Source organism: Micropterus dolomieu, linkage group LG18 (assembly GCF_021292245.1).
Source record: "Micropterus dolomieu isolate WLL.071019.BEF.003 ecotype Adirondacks linkage group LG18, ASM2129224v1, whole genome shotgun sequence".
Classification (NCBI taxonomy): Eukaryota; Metazoa; Chordata; class Actinopteri; order Centrarchiformes; family Centrarchidae; genus Micropterus; species Micropterus dolomieu.
The window spans coordinates 20,393,469-20,410,061 of NC_060167.1; the positions used below are offsets into that span (position 1 = coordinate 20,393,469).

The 16,593-nt window shown below is 39.5% G+C and overlaps 1 protein-coding gene across 3 annotated transcripts in view; it reads right to left on the bottom strand.

Annotated features, from left to right (window-relative positions):
* Positions 1 to 130: 130 nt before the first annotated feature.
* The window catches only part of LOC123987453 (inter-alpha-trypsin inhibitor heavy chain H3-like), a 24,149-nt gene continuing 7,686 nt past the window's right edge, over positions 131 to 16,593 (bottom strand). The window contains exons 4-23 of one of the 3 annotated variants that reach the window (XM_046076389.1): positions 13,641 to 13,803; positions 13,433 to 13,543; positions 13,032 to 13,160; positions 12,775 to 12,891; positions 12,459 to 12,627; positions 12,262 to 12,372; positions 11,362 to 11,543; positions 11,070 to 11,249; positions 10,856 to 10,974; positions 8,550 to 8,737; positions 8,402 to 8,419; positions 7,966 to 7,980; positions 5,446 to 5,502; positions 5,050 to 5,103; positions 3,908 to 3,979; positions 3,097 to 3,204; positions 2,494 to 2,662; positions 820 to 968; positions 539 to 623; positions 131 to 420 (exon numbers count right to left, since the gene is read on the bottom strand). In XM_046076389.1, coding sequence (XP_045932345.1) covers positions 306 to 420; positions 539 to 623; positions 820 to 968; positions 2,494 to 2,662; positions 3,097 to 3,204; positions 3,908 to 3,979; positions 5,050 to 5,103; positions 5,446 to 5,502; positions 7,966 to 7,980; positions 8,402 to 8,419; positions 8,550 to 8,737; positions 10,856 to 10,974; positions 11,070 to 11,249; positions 11,362 to 11,543; positions 12,262 to 12,372; positions 12,459 to 12,627; positions 12,775 to 12,891; positions 13,032 to 13,160; positions 13,433 to 13,543; positions 13,641 to 13,803 — 2,311 coding nt within the window. In that variant the 3' untranslated portion in view covers positions 131 to 305. The remainder of the gene's footprint in view (positions 421 to 538; positions 624 to 819; positions 969 to 2,493; positions 2,663 to 3,096; positions 3,205 to 3,907; positions 3,980 to 5,049; positions 5,104 to 5,445; positions 5,503 to 7,965; positions 7,981 to 8,401; positions 8,420 to 8,549; positions 8,738 to 10,855; positions 10,975 to 11,069; positions 11,250 to 11,361; positions 11,544 to 12,261; positions 12,373 to 12,458; positions 12,628 to 12,774; positions 12,892 to 13,031; positions 13,161 to 13,432; positions 13,544 to 13,640; positions 13,804 to 16,593) is intronic. The other 2 variants (XM_046076391.1, XM_046076392.1) reach the window with 2 other exon arrangements.

Below are 16,593 nucleotides of genomic sequence, written 5' to 3' on the forward strand. Positions count from 1 at the left end.
CCCACTTTGCCAGGACTTTGTTACCACACTGAAAGCTTTTCATACAAACACAGACCACACTGGTTTGAAAACTTAAAGTGATAGAGGTACAAAGAAACAATTTTACTCCATAATGACACACGTACATGACTAATATGTTGATGAATTTATTATTTCTGTCTGGAAGTATGTACTGCTTTTGTGAAAAAGCAGTACATACAACAAGTGATACAACAAGCTAAAGCAACCATACACCAAACTTTCATTGCAAACATTAAAGAGATCTAAGAAAGTCATATTTGCAATTGATTCAACATGTTTCCCAGTTAAAGTTGTGTAACAATGAAATCATCCAGTCGTCTCTGCAGGGCAGACTCAGCAGACATGAACCAGCAGTCCAGTGTCAGGGCAGAGACAATACTGTAGTCAACAGCATTAGATCTACAAAAGAAAGAAATACATGGTCATATATATGTGTGTATCAAAATAATAATACTTTTATTACTCCCAAACAGCTCTCTTTTTTATATATCAACTAATAATACAGAAGAAAATGTACCTGGTAACATCAATCTCCTGGTCTTTGATCTTAAGTTTTGTTGAAGGAGTTTGCTGCATCTCCTCATAAACTGCTGGCTTTAAAGCTGGACACACAGAGAATAAACAATAAAGCAGTGGCACTGAAAAACTGACACTCCATGAGACACAGTACAACATATTTGCGTCTTTTTAATGAATTATCTCAATTTTATCAACCACCTCATTTGGGCGCAAACACTAATTCAATATATTGTTAACTTGAGATTAAAACACACAAGCAAATCCAGCCTTTTTACCCACCTAAAATTCCTGAAATGTTGTTGTCTGATGGCTTCTGTCTTAAAACCGGCCAGATGAATTCTTTGTCACCTCGCTTATGAATCAAGATGACCATGCGTGTGTCTCCAGCTGCAACATCTATTTCCTTGTCCCGCCTAATCACTGTCAAACTAGTAAAAAGAGCATCTCCTATTAGCTTTCTTTTGGACTCTTTTTAAAAGCCCTGCACACCCACACAGGTCATTTCGCTTATCTTAGCTGATTACTCAGGCTTAGGAGCTACAAAGCTATCAGGGTGGTCCCCAGAATCAATGCACTAGAAAGTAGGATGAAGGTGTAATTTGTCCCAGGTGCAACAAAACTAACAGGAGAGTGAGGAAGATGTCAATCAAACAGTGATAGAAATATGTTTTTGGAGACATTGTCAAAGTCTAATAAGCTAGCTGGAAGTTTTCAAACCGTTCTCTCTAACCCCAAGGATTTTGTGATGAATACAACATAATGACAAGCGTGTTCTCTTCGTTAAAGTACTGCCTATAATATAGTAAGTTTTTAGAAGTGCACACTTTTGACTGTAGGTTTTGGAGATATGAGACATCCTTTCCTCGGAAGCATCTTGAAGCGTCATCCGTTTCTGATGACAGCGGCAGCTGATCACAGTTAGATCAGCTGTCAGTCGGCTTTAACAGCTGTAGAGACTTTTCATGGAGCTTGTGTCTCCACACATGTGCGCTGTGTTGGTACTAATAAAGTCTCACAGTTATCAGTGCAGATATTCTCTCTGTAGTTGTCACCTTTTTAACAAACAACAGCACATGAATAATTACAGGTTAGCCTACTGTTTGTCCTGCTCAGAGGCACAGGATCATTGTGAATTCGTTAGGCTATTGAATAGCCCAGAATATGATCAGGTATCTTTTAATGTTTAAGGGAAATTGTAATGATGTAACTCATATCAAAGTCAACAAACAGTTTTGGGTTTTCCGTTTATTTCCTCTGTTTATGTAATTAATTGGAGCTGGTGTGGGAGGTAGAACAGTACCAGTTAGAAACTTTGGCTCACCTCTATGCGAGTCACAGAGAGGAGGGCTCTGACTGTTTCACCACATTTGGTGGATTATAAATAGTTTCCTGAAGCAGCAGAGAGGTACTGGGAGGCACCAAAAGAGCAATTTAATGAGCTCCTGAACCAAATGAATTAGCATAGTAATTGGTTATAACATTTTAGGAAATAGTTGATTGGCTTTCTGGTGTAGAGTACAATGATAGGACTGATACCATTTTCATGTCTGTAGGTAAATATGAAGCTACAACCAGCAGCTGGTTAGCTTAGCTTAGCTTAGCGCAAAGACTGGAAACAAGTCAGAAACAGCTAGCCCAGCTCCTATCTAGGTGTAAAAACAACAAATCACCCAACTGTAAAAAAGCGATGTAGGCCTAAGCTAAGATGGATGGATGCTGGTGCTAGGTTTATACTTAGCATAGGGACATTACAGCGAAATCCATCCTCTCCTCTAACACTCAGCAAGTGAATCAAACTATTCCTTAAAGCTCTGATGTGACCTTAGGCCACACATGAATACTTAACTCTGCATGCAGAAACAGTGACCATGTGCATTTTCATCCCTGCATCAGAGTCTGTACACCACTGAGTATCATCATAGCGTAATTCCTGCCATTACAATGCAAAGTCACCTTCCAGCTGTGATGAGATCCTGTCCCGTGTGCAGTGTCATCGTCTGTCCCTCTCGTACAGTGATTCTCTGGGTGTCAACCTCAATATGCAGGTCAGCTTTGAAGTGGATGACAATCCTTTTGAAGCCTCCATACGCTACTGAATCAAGCTCACCATTCACAGACAGCTCTAGTACAAAAGAGAACAAACACAACTCAACACCACACTTCAAACTAGCAGTGGTGAAAGAAGTGCAAGTACTAGCAAAACAATGTAGATTACAAATAAAAGTCCTTCACTCAAAATCTCAAAACCTACTTAAGTCAATGTACAGAAGAATCATCAGTAAATTTTAAGTACTGTACTGTGGCCAAGTGATACTCAATCTAGAATTGTTTAATAAGACTATCATGTAAAATCAATGTATTTAAGTTACTTCCCACCACTGCAAACTAGGGGATAATTATGGGTTATTACACAGTATATAACTGACACAAAGATCCTAAGGAGAATAGAAGAAGAGTGTTACACATAAAGCAACAGGCAAAATAAAAGGTGTTAATTGATTAGGTTGTAAATAATGGAGGGGAATTAGTGATGGCACAAAGAGGAACATTACTGACCCCTGTTGGGATGGTGTAGTAGTTTAAGGCGGACATCTCCAGTGACATCAAAGCATAATGGAAGAGACCGAGTCTCAGTTTTTAGCAAAAACCTGTGGATAAGAGGAACTACAGAGGAACACAGAGATACAGAGACACACAGCGTCACAAGAGAAGAAGAGGCAGTTGTTGTTTTTTTTTGGACCTGATTTGCTTATATGTTTGTGTTTTGAATCAACTTACTACTTAACTCACTAACTATTAATTACGTGAAGGAACAGGGGAAAAACAGAAAGCTAGATCAGTATATTTGTCATTAACTAATGAATGCTAACATAGTGATAATGACAAGCAGGTTCTCTTCATTAAAGTATGGCCTATTATAGTACATTTTTAGAAGTGCACCCTTTTTCACACCACAAAAAAATACTTTTGACTTTAGGTTTTTAAACTGTTTACAGATACATTATGTGTGTTGCACTTGTTTATGATGCTTTATTTAACCAGATAAGTCATTTGAGAACCATTTCTCATTTACAATGTCGACCTGGCCAAGAGGCAGACGCAAGGGGCAAGTCGACATTAAAACATAGATACAGAAAACAATATTATTAAATTAAAACATCCCAATACAGTATATACAACAACAGGGATCTATTTACTGTGAGTAATTAACAGAAGGTGTGCCTGTGGATTACATTTATGTTGATTTTGCCATGGATTACTCCAGCTAACATCACCAGAAGAAGAACAAATCTTTAAACAAACAAAAAAGGTGATGAACTAAGCACTGTTAAACAATACCATGAATTACATGCATGAGATTCTTTACCAGTAGTTGCTGTTTCTTGCACTTTGCCGTGAGCCACTACAATACTTAAAGAATCAAAACCAGGATGAGCAGCTGTAAATACATTTACACAAAGCAAGTTATACACATTTATATTACAAAGCTTCAGAGAATATTGTATTAATAAAGCAGGGTATTTGATATCTATATTCTGACAGTTAACCTCAGCTTCAAAACAAACCACTAAATTCACACAGACTTCATCTAACATTAAATTGTAAACTGTATATCAAAATGATACAAGTCACAATGTGTTCTTGTCATAGATTTAACCTACAAACCCTAACCTACGCAGAGTAAATCTATATATATGTAAGTCAATGTTTTTTTGTACCTGTATTTAAAATGTTCCGTTAAGTAACATCCCATAAATATCATGGGATTGGCATGTTTGATGATTGCCCATACAAAAATACTAATAGTCTTTTATGCAAGTTTGCAATATTAAAATGTGCGTATGTAAATGTAAGTAATACATCTGAATGTAGTGGGGGTATAAACAAATAAAGTCAGGAAAAGGGAGCATTATACCTCTACTAAGGATGTTGTTTTCTGCCCTGTTTGGCTTGTAAGAAGCATAAAATCTTAAAAACTACTGAAAAGACAAGGGGCATAAATTACATCAGTAGTTTTTAGTGGAAATTTAGATCCAACAGCAGCACTATGTGGTTTATTTATAAAGCACTTATTAAAGCAGTTCATTATAACTCATGAAACGTGAACTAAAAACAAGTTAGTACCCACTTCACAATTCTTAGAAACATCAATCAATGGCCACATCTATTTCTGCCCAAACAAATTCTGTAACTGTTGGAAATATTTCGCAAAACACTTTTTGTTGGTAAATATTTAACTCAACAAATTTTTAAGCCTGGGGTGTGGGTCATTTGCTTTATTTTTTTATTTTTCATGCCTATTACTGACCCATTTGGCTATTTGATATAAGCACTTAAAACTGATTGTCTTTCACTGTATTCGTTTTTTTATCATTAGAAGACCAGATTTGGAGGACTGTCCAGCCTTGGTGGGGGTATTTGCTGCCTAGTGCTTCAACATGGGTGGTTGGTACCATATTTACAAAATAAGAACGATGGATCAGAACTGGTACAGAAAAATAATTTTACCTGTAGATTTATCGCTAATGCGTTCTTCTTGTAGAAAAGCAGTGGAATCCACTACTACATGATGGGAAATGAATAAATTTAAAAATTAAATGTCTGTTAAGATCTTACTTGTACGTTTTCTACAAAAAATATACAATATTCTAATTGTTAAAACTGTAGTAATATTCAGAATAATTTCCTGAATAATGCACATTTCAGTTTAGCATTTTGCATTCATCAAAGTAAACATTTCAAAAATAATTTTAAATTTTGTGATCATGAGATAACTATTTCAAAATGAAAAAAAAAAAATGTAAGCGTTTCATTGTAATTATGAAAAAAGTTTACAACTCTTGTTTGACTCAGGAAATGTGAAGAAGTTATGCTTTTAAGTGCAGATGTGTACACTTGTCTTACCTTGAAAAATGGGACCACCAACGGGATCATCATAATGATTCAAATCAGCGAGCACTGCTGTGAAAGAAAAAAGATAAAAAAATAAAAATGATAACATACAGTTGTTAATTTCTTTACCAGTTTACTTAATACTTCACTCATGTTTTGTTCACTCGTACCTTCCAAAGTGTGTAGGAGGGACTTTCAGGTCACTCCTTGCTGATCCATAAAAGTTTTTGGTAAAACACATTATTGCCTTTGTGCATTTGGATATAAATTGATAAAACATTTTAGATATAAATGTTGTATCTGTGTGTGTATATTGCCCCCAGAGCCTGAGCCATGGTTCTGCTTAAAAGGAAGTTTTTCCTTGCCTCTGTCGCCTAGTGCTGTGAGATAACTGTTGTTGTGTTTTGGCGCTATATAAATAAAATTGAATTGAATATAAATTGATATTTTACACAATAGAATTTTGCAAAGATACAACATCTGTTTTCATGCAACTCTTTGGTTGAGATTCAAATGTTTCTGAAACATATTCCAAATTGTGCAAAATGCAAAAATGTACATGGGAAATAGTGCAAAGAGAAGTGCGTCTGAAACAGCTTGTAGTATAAATAACACATTTTACTGCAAAGAATGAGAACATATACTCATCAGAGAGAAAGTATGCTATATGCCATTGGCTAAATATAAAATGTATAATTATTATTTAAAGTTGGGGTAATGATTCTAAGCCAATATACTTCTCAAAGTCAGTGAATATCTCTTCATGGTCTGCAAGCTGTCCCTTCTGTGTGTGCACTAAAAAAAATCTAGTGTTTGTACTTAGCCCTGGCTCTCTAAATGGGAAACAAAGTGAGCCACACAACACTATTCCAACCAATCAGCAATAGGTAACATTTGTGCTCATGCACAGGACAAGGGGTTAGTAGGAGCATGGGGGTTGGAAAATCTGGCACATGCTAAAATGTAATTGCTTTGTCAAAAAGGAGAGATGGCAAAAAAACAGGCAAACAGGAGGTCAGAATAAAAAAAGAAGAAGTTTTATGAACTGGGGCCTGTACCACAAAGCAAGATCAACATACGATATCTTTTCATTGTCAGACTTCACTAACCCTAATAATTGCGTTCAGGCTAAGCAGTCACACAAAACTGGTTATCAACTTGATAAGTCAACCCAGGGTTTCCCGATCCAGCCATGAGCTCATTCACATAAAAAAGGTGGTGTTAGCAGCAGATGACCAAATGTAAACATGGACAAGTCTACTGGCAGCAGAGCGTCATATATTACCAACGAAGAGCAAGCTGTTGTATTTAAAAAATTGCCAATGACATAGGAGCCTATAAGGAATGCAAAGTCCCTCACTCACCATTGCATTCTTAATGATCTGGTGGGTTGGACATCACTGACCAGCCGCAGGAAACAGCACTGGTATATTTTTATATATAAAGCTATGCTAGGTAAACTTCCAGCTTACCTCTGTACCCTTCTCTGTCTCAATTCTGCTAGTTACCAGCTAAGCTCCTCCAAGTGGTTGCTTTTTAATGTACCCAGGGTTTTGACAGATCTGGTGAAAACTGCGTTTTCATACTATGCACCCTGGGCATGGAATAATTTGCAAAAAAAATCTTAAACTAGAAACACTGCTGTTCGAGTCCTCACTAAGACCAAAAAAGTGGATCACATCACTCCAGTTCTGAGGTCTTTAAATTGGCTTCCTGTATGTCAAAGAATTGATTTCAAAATCCTGCTGTTAGTTTATAAAGCACTAAATGGTTTAGGGCCAAAATACATTTCTGATCTTCTGCTTCGTTAAGAACCATCCAGACCTCTCAGGTCGTCTGGGGCAGGTCTGCTTTCTGTCCCCAGAGTCAAAACTAAACAAGGAGAAGCAGCGTTCAGTTATTATGCTACATATATCTGGAGCAAACTCCCAGATAACTGCAGGTCTGCTGAAACTGTCAGTTCTTTTAAATTAAGACTGAAAGACTAGGGTAGGGTTAGAGTCCCTAAGTAACTAAAGGGGGGGTAGAGTGGGAGATGGGGAATCAAGGAATAAAATAAGCAAAGGTGGGAGACCTGCCCGTTTTTATTTTCTATTTAACTGTTATACTTTTTTTTCCCCCTGTTGCTTTTATGTTTTATGGAAAGCCCTTTGAATTACCTTGTTGTTGAAATGTGCTATACAAATAAACTTGCCTTGCCTTACTGCACATTTCTGAGAAGAGCTGCGTGAATGGTGTGTGTGTGTGCTGATTGATTGGCGCCTGTGATGATCGAATGAGTGTGTTTGGGCCGATTGTGTGTGTGTGCATGCTGGGCCACGTGTATATATAATTAGATGTTAGATAAATGCATTTCAGGACATTTCTGAGAAGAGCTGAGTGAATGGCGTGTGTGTGTGCTGAACTGCAAGTGTATATAATTAGATGTTCCTAAATACATATTCTTTCAAGTGTATATGTGTTTCTTATATTTTTTATATATATACTTCTTGGGGAGGATTTTACCATAATAGTGTATGTGTCATATTATACCTGGAAAGGCACCTGCTGTTAAAAAAAATATGATGACAGTTATTTATTTACTTTAAAATTGATCTTCACAAATTGGCAAAATTGTGTGTCATACGTTTTCATATGCAGAACCATCACCAACTGTCTACTTTTGTTGCAGCATTGTAGTATTTGCAATTAATTGTTTACATTAATTGAATGTTAACTAATAATGTGTTAACTATATAATAGCATACAATTAAAGCAATTAGTTAATCAATAAGTTAATCAATTAATTACTTGTATTCTATGATACATATGTTCAGTTCCTCAGCCAGACTTTAGATTGTAGAAATTTGATTAATCAATATAAATGCCACCCACAAATTGGTCTAAATCTCTAGTTCTTATTAAATGTAATAATTGTATTTATACATTGTAATAACACCTGATACCAAATCATGCAGATGTGTCTTACCATATCCATGTAACTGCACTGATAAAAGAGAAATGTTGAAAAAAAAATGTTGGACATTTTGCATTGTGTTTTCATTCAAATGTGTGTGGTTCACTAGTAGAACCTCTGTTGCCCATGGGGCCAGCGTTTGGCCTTAAGTTCCACTGACCAGATCCTGCAGGAGGTTGCTGTGCCTGTGGTGTTGCACCTTCTTTGGGTTTATGGAGCACATCCGTGTTCTCCCCCAGAGGCTTGGTAACCACCATGGATGTCAGTGGGGTCACAAAGCTGTACTTCAGCGACAGCTCCAAGGCCTCTTTCTTCACATTCTCCTTTTCAGGTCCAGAAAACTGCAGCCTGTGTCACAAGTGCGTACGAATGTTTTAAACATGACCAGTGCTTGAAGTGGAAAAAAAAAAACTATCCTCAACCTCAAGATGAAACTAGTAAATATTATAGTACGTAATGTTAATATATTTACAGGTCACACTTTATTTGGATAGTCTGCCTACCTGTCATTCATTAAATTATTGTGCAAGAAAAATGCTACATGGTAGTTGGTCTCTGATTTGTGTGGCTAATTAACAATATTAATGTAATAACTTAAACTTAACTAAAGAGGTGAAGACATAAGGGCTCAGATTAGGGGTGCGATGCTGAAATATTTCAGTGGTGGGGTCTGGGGGTCCTCCCTGAGAAGACTTTGAGCATTAAACACACAATGTCCTGCATTCTGGAGACATTTCTGCACCAATTTATGGAGGAAATGTCTTTATTTATATGAAGGGGAAAAAATTAAGGTGGCAAATGACAATTCAAAATATAATGGAATATAATGCAGTAATCAGCAGCTTGTTGTTTTAGCTTAAGCTTTTTTGGACAATTCACATTTTTTTCTTCAATATTTCAACTGCTTTGCATCTTACTGTGCGTTGTTTCATTTGTTATTTAACCTTTCTAGTTGCAAGCCGTTTTTCAGAACATTTTTAACAAAAGCTTTCAAAAAGGGATGGAGACATTGTGATTCTGACATGTCTCCAGCGTCCCCAGTATAAATAACACCTATCTGTCAATATTTTTAAATGTCCCGCCCCATCCAGGCTGTGATTGGTCCATAGGTGTCATTTACACTGGGGACGCTGGGGACATGTCCCCACCACTTTTTGAAATGGCTGATTTTGTCCCCATCACTTTTTGAAAGCATTTGCTAAAAGTTTTCAGAAAATTAGCTTGCAACAAGAAATGTTAAATAGCAAATAAAAAATGTATGAGAAAGGTTTGTAAATATGGAAGAAACAGATCTGCCTTGTCCATAAAAAGTAACTTACAGCCTATTTCATCAATGACTATTTTTTCTAAATTTCTTAATTGTCCCCACAACTTTCCAACACATGGATTGCTCGGTTCAGGAAAGAAAAATGACATTGACGAGCTACATTCAGCACACGGCTGCTTGAAAGGCTTCTCTTCTCCCTTGTCTCTCTCTGCCGACAGAAATTAGCAGGCAGGGGGGAATGGGAACATGTGAGCGTCACGTAGTGACCATAGAACTTGATATGGAGAGGGCAGAGGAGAGTACCAGCAGCTTCGTTCCGGCCCACTTCAAGAACTGAATACGACAGTATGATGTTATTTAATGGCTAACGATATCTTTTGATATTATTTTTGTTGAATCCTCAGTAGCTGTTTGGTTAGTTGATAAAAAGCTTTAGCATTAACTTAAAAAGGGGGGTTTCACGTCATGACTGACAATTGAGTCAGCTAGGTATGTGGGGTCGAGACTTCGATACCGTGGCTCCAACCCGCACTACAGTACAGACTGGCTCCAAATTACATCACCAGGGCAAGATGGCAGCATCCGTATCTGGGATATTTGACGATATTTTTGAGTATAGTACAGTAGAAGGAAGTGGAGACATGTTCTTTTCTTAATGTCTGGCTGACTAATTACATTGACAATGAACATTACAAGTCTGCCTACATCTGTGTGAAAAAAAAGACCCATTGTTTGAAAAATTACACTGCAAATATTGAGCAGGAAATCTGGCACTGTTATCAATGTAAACTGCGTATGTGCCCTGTGAAAACGTAAAGCTTGAAAAGGATAGCAACAGAAACTTTTCTGACAAGTGATAACATTTTTGGTAATTAAATTGTTTAAGTCAGGGAAATTGCTGAACATTCTCTGGTTCAAACTATTTAAATGTGAGTAGGCTTATTTGCTTTGTTTTACTTGGTTGTAAATAAAAAATTGGGGGGTTTTGGACTGTTTGTCACACAAAACAAGCAATTTGAATACATTCATCCTGGGCTCTGGGAAATTGTGAAAGGCCAATATTTTAATATTACATTTTCTTTCAATTTTATAAACTCAACAATTCATGGATTAAATAGAAATATGAGGTTTGCAGCCCTTCAATAAGTATTTGATAACAAACAAGAACATCAAGAAAAAATGGTCAGCATCACACTCACTCTTTCTCTAGAAGCTGTTTGACTGTGAGGTAGGCCCAAACCCTCTGGATGTGGCTGTCAGAAACTGTTCCAGTTGACTCCCCAGTGTTTGTGTCAGAAAACACCACCCTTGTATTCCTCTGTTATAGTTAAATGAATTGTTATGAGTGTGCAGAGGGACTTTCACAAACCTTTCAGAAGATAACAGCTAATGTGCAGTGTGGATGATCCTTACCGAAATGGCCACAACTTGTGGATTGAAAGTTTCGATGTCGTTGTCAGTGATCTGACCGGCCACCACAATCTCAGAGCCATTATAATACTGGCTGAAGTTAGTCTGGGTTAGATTGTGCGCACCAGCATAGATCATTGTCACATCTGTCAACAGAGGAGTGGCCACCTCTTCATAGAAACCCTGTTGACATACAGTATGGACACTGTATGAATGTTTAATCTCTCCACAGGCACCCATGATCAGTTATGTAACAAATCTATAATTTGTGAGAAGTACAAGTGATTTAAAAAACCTTCAGCTGTAAATCAGCATCAGAGTCTTCATAAATCCGTCGGGCTGCACCATTGTTCTGCAGCGACATCTTCTCAAGGAACTCAAAATTGACGTCAAAACCAAAACCAAGACAGTAGAGAGGGAATTTGTCAGCAATAACCCCTCTTACATTTGACTGTATTGTTTCAAGATTTGTCACCCCTGCAAACACACAAGACAGGTGGTTTAAAAAGGCAAGCTGAGCTACAACTATTAATTGTAAATAACGTTAGTGTTATTTACAATTAAATGTCCATAATCTTTGAAGTCCCATATTATACAAAATATCTTTTCAAACTAAATATGTGTCCACAGTGTGACTAAAGACCCCCAAATTATCTCTCTTTTTTTTCCTGCAGGAGGGAATCTGATGGACAGAAAGCTTTACTTGTTGTTGGCAGTTATTTTAGCTGCTAACTCCTGTTAACTACTACTGTAGCTGCTGTTATCAGCTGGCTCAGCCTGAACTGGGGGCTCCCAGGCATGCAAAGCTTCCGTATTAATGTTAGATGTTTAAACACCAACAAACCGGTGAGCACCAAGCTTTTTGTCCAGGCAATAGGCTGTATAAGAAGTGGACGTAGTTATTGTGACGTCACCGCTGTCATTTTAACCAGGATGATAATTTTGTCTAGCGAAAAACAGGCTTAAAACTAAATGTACTTGCCAGAAAAAATTAACAGCCAACTCCTAATAAGCTTTTCAACGGCGCTGGTAAATTTTACACATTGCCATGGGTCGAAGTCACTCTAGCTTGACTGATAGGTTGCCATGGTAACGACCTGTCAATCACACAAGTGTTTGCACCTATTTTTTTTATATATACAGTCTATGATTTGTGCACATGATTGTGTGCTGTCCATGTGTGTTTTATTGTAACCTGCGGTTGGGTCTCCATCGGTGAGTAGTATAAGGATAGATGCTGAACCTTCTCTGGGATGTGCATTCAGCATACGTGCTCCTTCCAACACTGCTCTGTTAATGTCTGTGGCTGAAATAAATGAATAAATGTTTCCTCACCGCCGTTGCTGTCAAATGTTCACATCCCTTTAATAAAATATTAAGTAAAAACCTCACCTCCTCTAGTTTCAATATCCTGTGCAAATTTCTTAGCACTGTCCAGGTTTTCTTTGTTTGCCTGAACAAGTTCTCGTTTCCAGTGAAAAATGCTGCTATCAAAAGTGAAGAGACCGAAGAAGTCATCTTCTGCCAGGTCATTCAAGATATGGATTAAAGCTATTCGGGTCTGGGATAAAAACATCATTCACACATTAGAACTTTTATTCAAGTAAGAGACCATGTAATAATGTGTTTCTTAAATTTTTTACTTGATAAAGTTGTCTGTAAAGTAAATCATTAAATGACACAAAAAAAGACTCTTCAAATACTGTACCTGGTGTATTTTTCTGCCGTACATGGAGCCACTTTGATCAATAATAAAAACAACATTTTTTGGTATGCGGGGAAGACTAGATGGAGCAAAGTGATGAACAAAGTACCCAGCTGATCTCTAAGAAGAAAGTTTGATTGGTTAGAAAAGATTGTAAAAAAGACAGGGAAAGAAAAAAGATCCAATTAGCTCTTGCTGATTATGTATGTGCAATGCTAATAAACCACTGAAAGACAACAGTTAATGAACTCTTACTGTACCTTAATGTCTCCAAGTGAGGTGTCCCTGTTGACATCATAAACAATAACCAGATCTCCATTCATACCCTGATCTCCACAGCTGTCACATGTTTTCTGTTGGTCCTCTGTCGGATAGAAATGCACCCATGCCTGGAAACAGGATTAACCAGGTTTAATGTCTGCGTTAAACACGGTCAATCCTTAATTAGTCCTCTACCGTTTATTAAATTTCATTAGATTCAACTTGATTGTCACTGCACAGCGATTGGCACTACTGATACAACAACAAATTGTAGTGTGACATCCAAACTGTTTAAAAAAGTGCATATAGATATACAGTTGATAAAAATAAATGGTACTAAAATATGTGCACGAGGATGAGCAATATTTCAAAATATAACTTTGATATGTCCATGCAGTACCTGTTTGTCTTCATGCGTTATGGTGATGGCATTAGCGAGGGCTTTGGTGCTTAGTCCTCCTTTAACCTCGATGAAATCGATGCCGGCTTTCTCATGAATGTACACATCAACCTGGCATTGAGAATAAAATAAAATTGCCTCAACATTGTTTTCCTGGATGAGGATATAATTAGATACCAAAAGAAAAGGGTTACACACACACACACACCTTGAAGTCTTTGACAGGCTGCATGGGTCGAGCGTGGATTTGTAGTTCGTACTTGCCGAGCTTGCGTTTCAGCAGTTCCTCATATGTGAGTTCAAAAGTGATCTTATTGTTTGCAGCCACAGTCACGGAGGTCTTAAATTCCTCAAGGGTCCTCCCTACAGAACTGCAGCAGAGACAATAAGGTTCATCACATGTCATGGCCTTAATGTAGATATGAGTTGTGAGTAGCTCAACTAAAGAGTGATGATTTCCTTCTCAGATTGTTTAAAGGATATTCACTAACAAGGACCACGCCAATGTTAGATTTTATAGTGGTTTATTATGATGAATAGTTATGAAAGGAAGGGGCCAAAAGAAGAGGGCTGAACAGGGGTCGAGAGAAGAGGGCTGAACGGGGTAGAGGGGAGAGTTTAGGGTTTGGTGGCCGGAGCTGTTAGGGACCTGAGGGGTCGAGATTCAGGGTGGGGGCTCGTCTCGATAAGCAGCTTGGTCTTATGAACCCTCCTGTGGTTCCTGTTGTAGAAGAAGACAAAATGATAACTAGGCAGAATTATGGATTTTAGCGTGCATGTCTTTCATGGTGGGAGGAAGCCGGAGCGCCCAGGGGACACCCACTCAAACGCGGGGAGAACATGCAAACTCTGTGCAGAAAGGCCTGTGCTGAGCGAGGTCTAAACTCAGAACCCATTGGGCCACCGTGTTGCCCATTAAAAGAGGTGAACAAGCAGGGTTTGGGTGGGAGGGATGTGAGAACTGAGAAACGGGAGAGAAAACGGATTAGACAGCTTATATACGTGAGTGCATGTGACTGGATTTGAGAAGCACAGGTGGATGGAATAAGTGAAACACGGTTGGTTGATTGGAGGAATTGAATGAAGCTCAGGTGGTACAATAAGTGAGAGAGGCGTGGTCCTGTTCCTGAACCTCAGTTTACATAACTCCATTTCACTAACAACGACCACACCAATGTTAGATTTCATAGTGGTTTATTATGATGAATAGTTATGAAAAGAGGGGTCGAGAGAAGAGGGATGAACAGGGGTCGAGAGAAGAGGGATGAAGAGTTGTTTAAGGTTTGGTGGCCGGAGTGGCTAGGAACCCAAGGGGTCGAGATTCAGGGTGGGGGCTCATCTCGATAAGCAGCTTGGTCTTATGAACCCCCAAATGAATGACGGATTGAATGGAAACTGATTCGAAGAACATCTGTATGGTTGTTGCGGACGTAGCTATGGTAGGCATGGGAGAAAGACGGATGAGAATTCGGCAGTGTGGTCTAGTGCCCAATACCAAATTAGTGACCGGAGAATGGGTCCGAAAAATCTTGAATTATGGGATAGGCAGAGATGGCGACCAGGAGTGTGAGACGGCTCTGCCTGATTCAGTGGTGAAAGTGGGCGCTGCAGAGCAGTCTGGTAATCTAGTGTGTGGTTGTCTGTGTGTGCCAGGATGGCTGGACCTCGTGCCCCCACAGAATGGCAGCGGTTCGAAATGGTGGAGGAAGGAGGTAGGGTGTTGACTGTTCTGGTGGCTGCTCGGATGCGGGCATCACCTCCTCAGCGATGGCGGCAGTGAGGGTTTTGCCTCTGTGTAGTCTGATGTCTTTGGGTCAGGCTGAGTGGTTTTCGTAAAGAAAGGGATGCCTTCCAAGAAGAAGGAAGTCACGATCGCTTGTTTAACCAGTGTCGTTGGGTACTGTGTGATCGTGGACAGACTGCGCTGCGGCTGATAGTAGCGGTAAGTGGGAAGGAGCGGATCGGCCTTGTGGGATGATGCGAATGTGGGAGTTTAGGTGTCCAATGGAGAGAGAGAAATAGGTGCTTGGTATAACAATGCGACAGGGGAGATAGTTTGGGATGTACGGAGAAATGTGAGCTTGGGAAGGAGGCTTGAAAGGGAGTGGATTAACCTTTTGGTACTGGACCTGCCCGATACTGGGCAGGTAATCGATATTCGCTGTTTTCCGTCCAAAAATGGCGGTCCTTTGTGTCAACGGAGACCATCTGGCGGGCCCCCATCTTGGTGAGGTCGGCTTAGCTGATAGGTTTTGTTTCTGTCGTCAGAAGTATAGAAGAAGAGTTTGCTTTGGCAGAGGCGTCTTTATCGGGAGAAGAGAAAAGCCTACTTAGATCCCTGTAGGATGTTCTGTTCTCAAGCTGTGGCCTGTAAGCATGGGAGTGCTTTTGGTCGTGTGGATATTGACTATTTTTTTTTAATCAATATTGTATATCAATATATTTTGGAAGCTTTATGTTATTGGAACGTGGTTGTATGGAGAGAAATAATGTTTGAAGACTGAGTGAACTAGACCATTCTGAGAATGCTCAAAGAAGGAAATCTGGGTGTATGGGCAACGCCAGGGAAGTGCTGGTAATGACAGATTGGCCAAACGAGCGTTGGCCGGCAAGAAGGCTGAGGTTGGTGTCACGTGGGTGGGTTGCATGGTGCTTGGAATATGGGACTGAGGATGGGGCTATTGGTGCTTGGCATAGTGGTGCCAGGAGGGAAGAGAGATGAGTCTATGCCGTAGTGAGTCCTGGTGGTGATGCTGATGCCTGGTGCGGTGGACCTTATCGCCAAAGCGATCCTCGTATGTGTAAAACACTACTAGGCAATAAAGCTACTTCTGATTCTGATCAGGGATAGCCTCAATATCTGGCTGGAACCAGGAGTGGAGGTGAACGAACTAGCGGCTGATCTGTCTTCAGCGTATTTAAGGCATCGATAAGACGTAGTCTGGGGTATCTGCGACCATAACCGTGCTGGGTGGGGTCATGGGGGTGGCAGGTTCTGGTGTTGACTATGCAGGGCCCTCATGTGAGAGGGAGCAGCGGAGATACTGGCATGACGGCTGGAGGGGGAAACTGGGGGGGGGGGCACGTGGAGAATGCCTATACACGGATCCGGAGTTGGCACTACGGCCCTGGGTGCCCCAAGTGCCCTGATTAATTGCTGG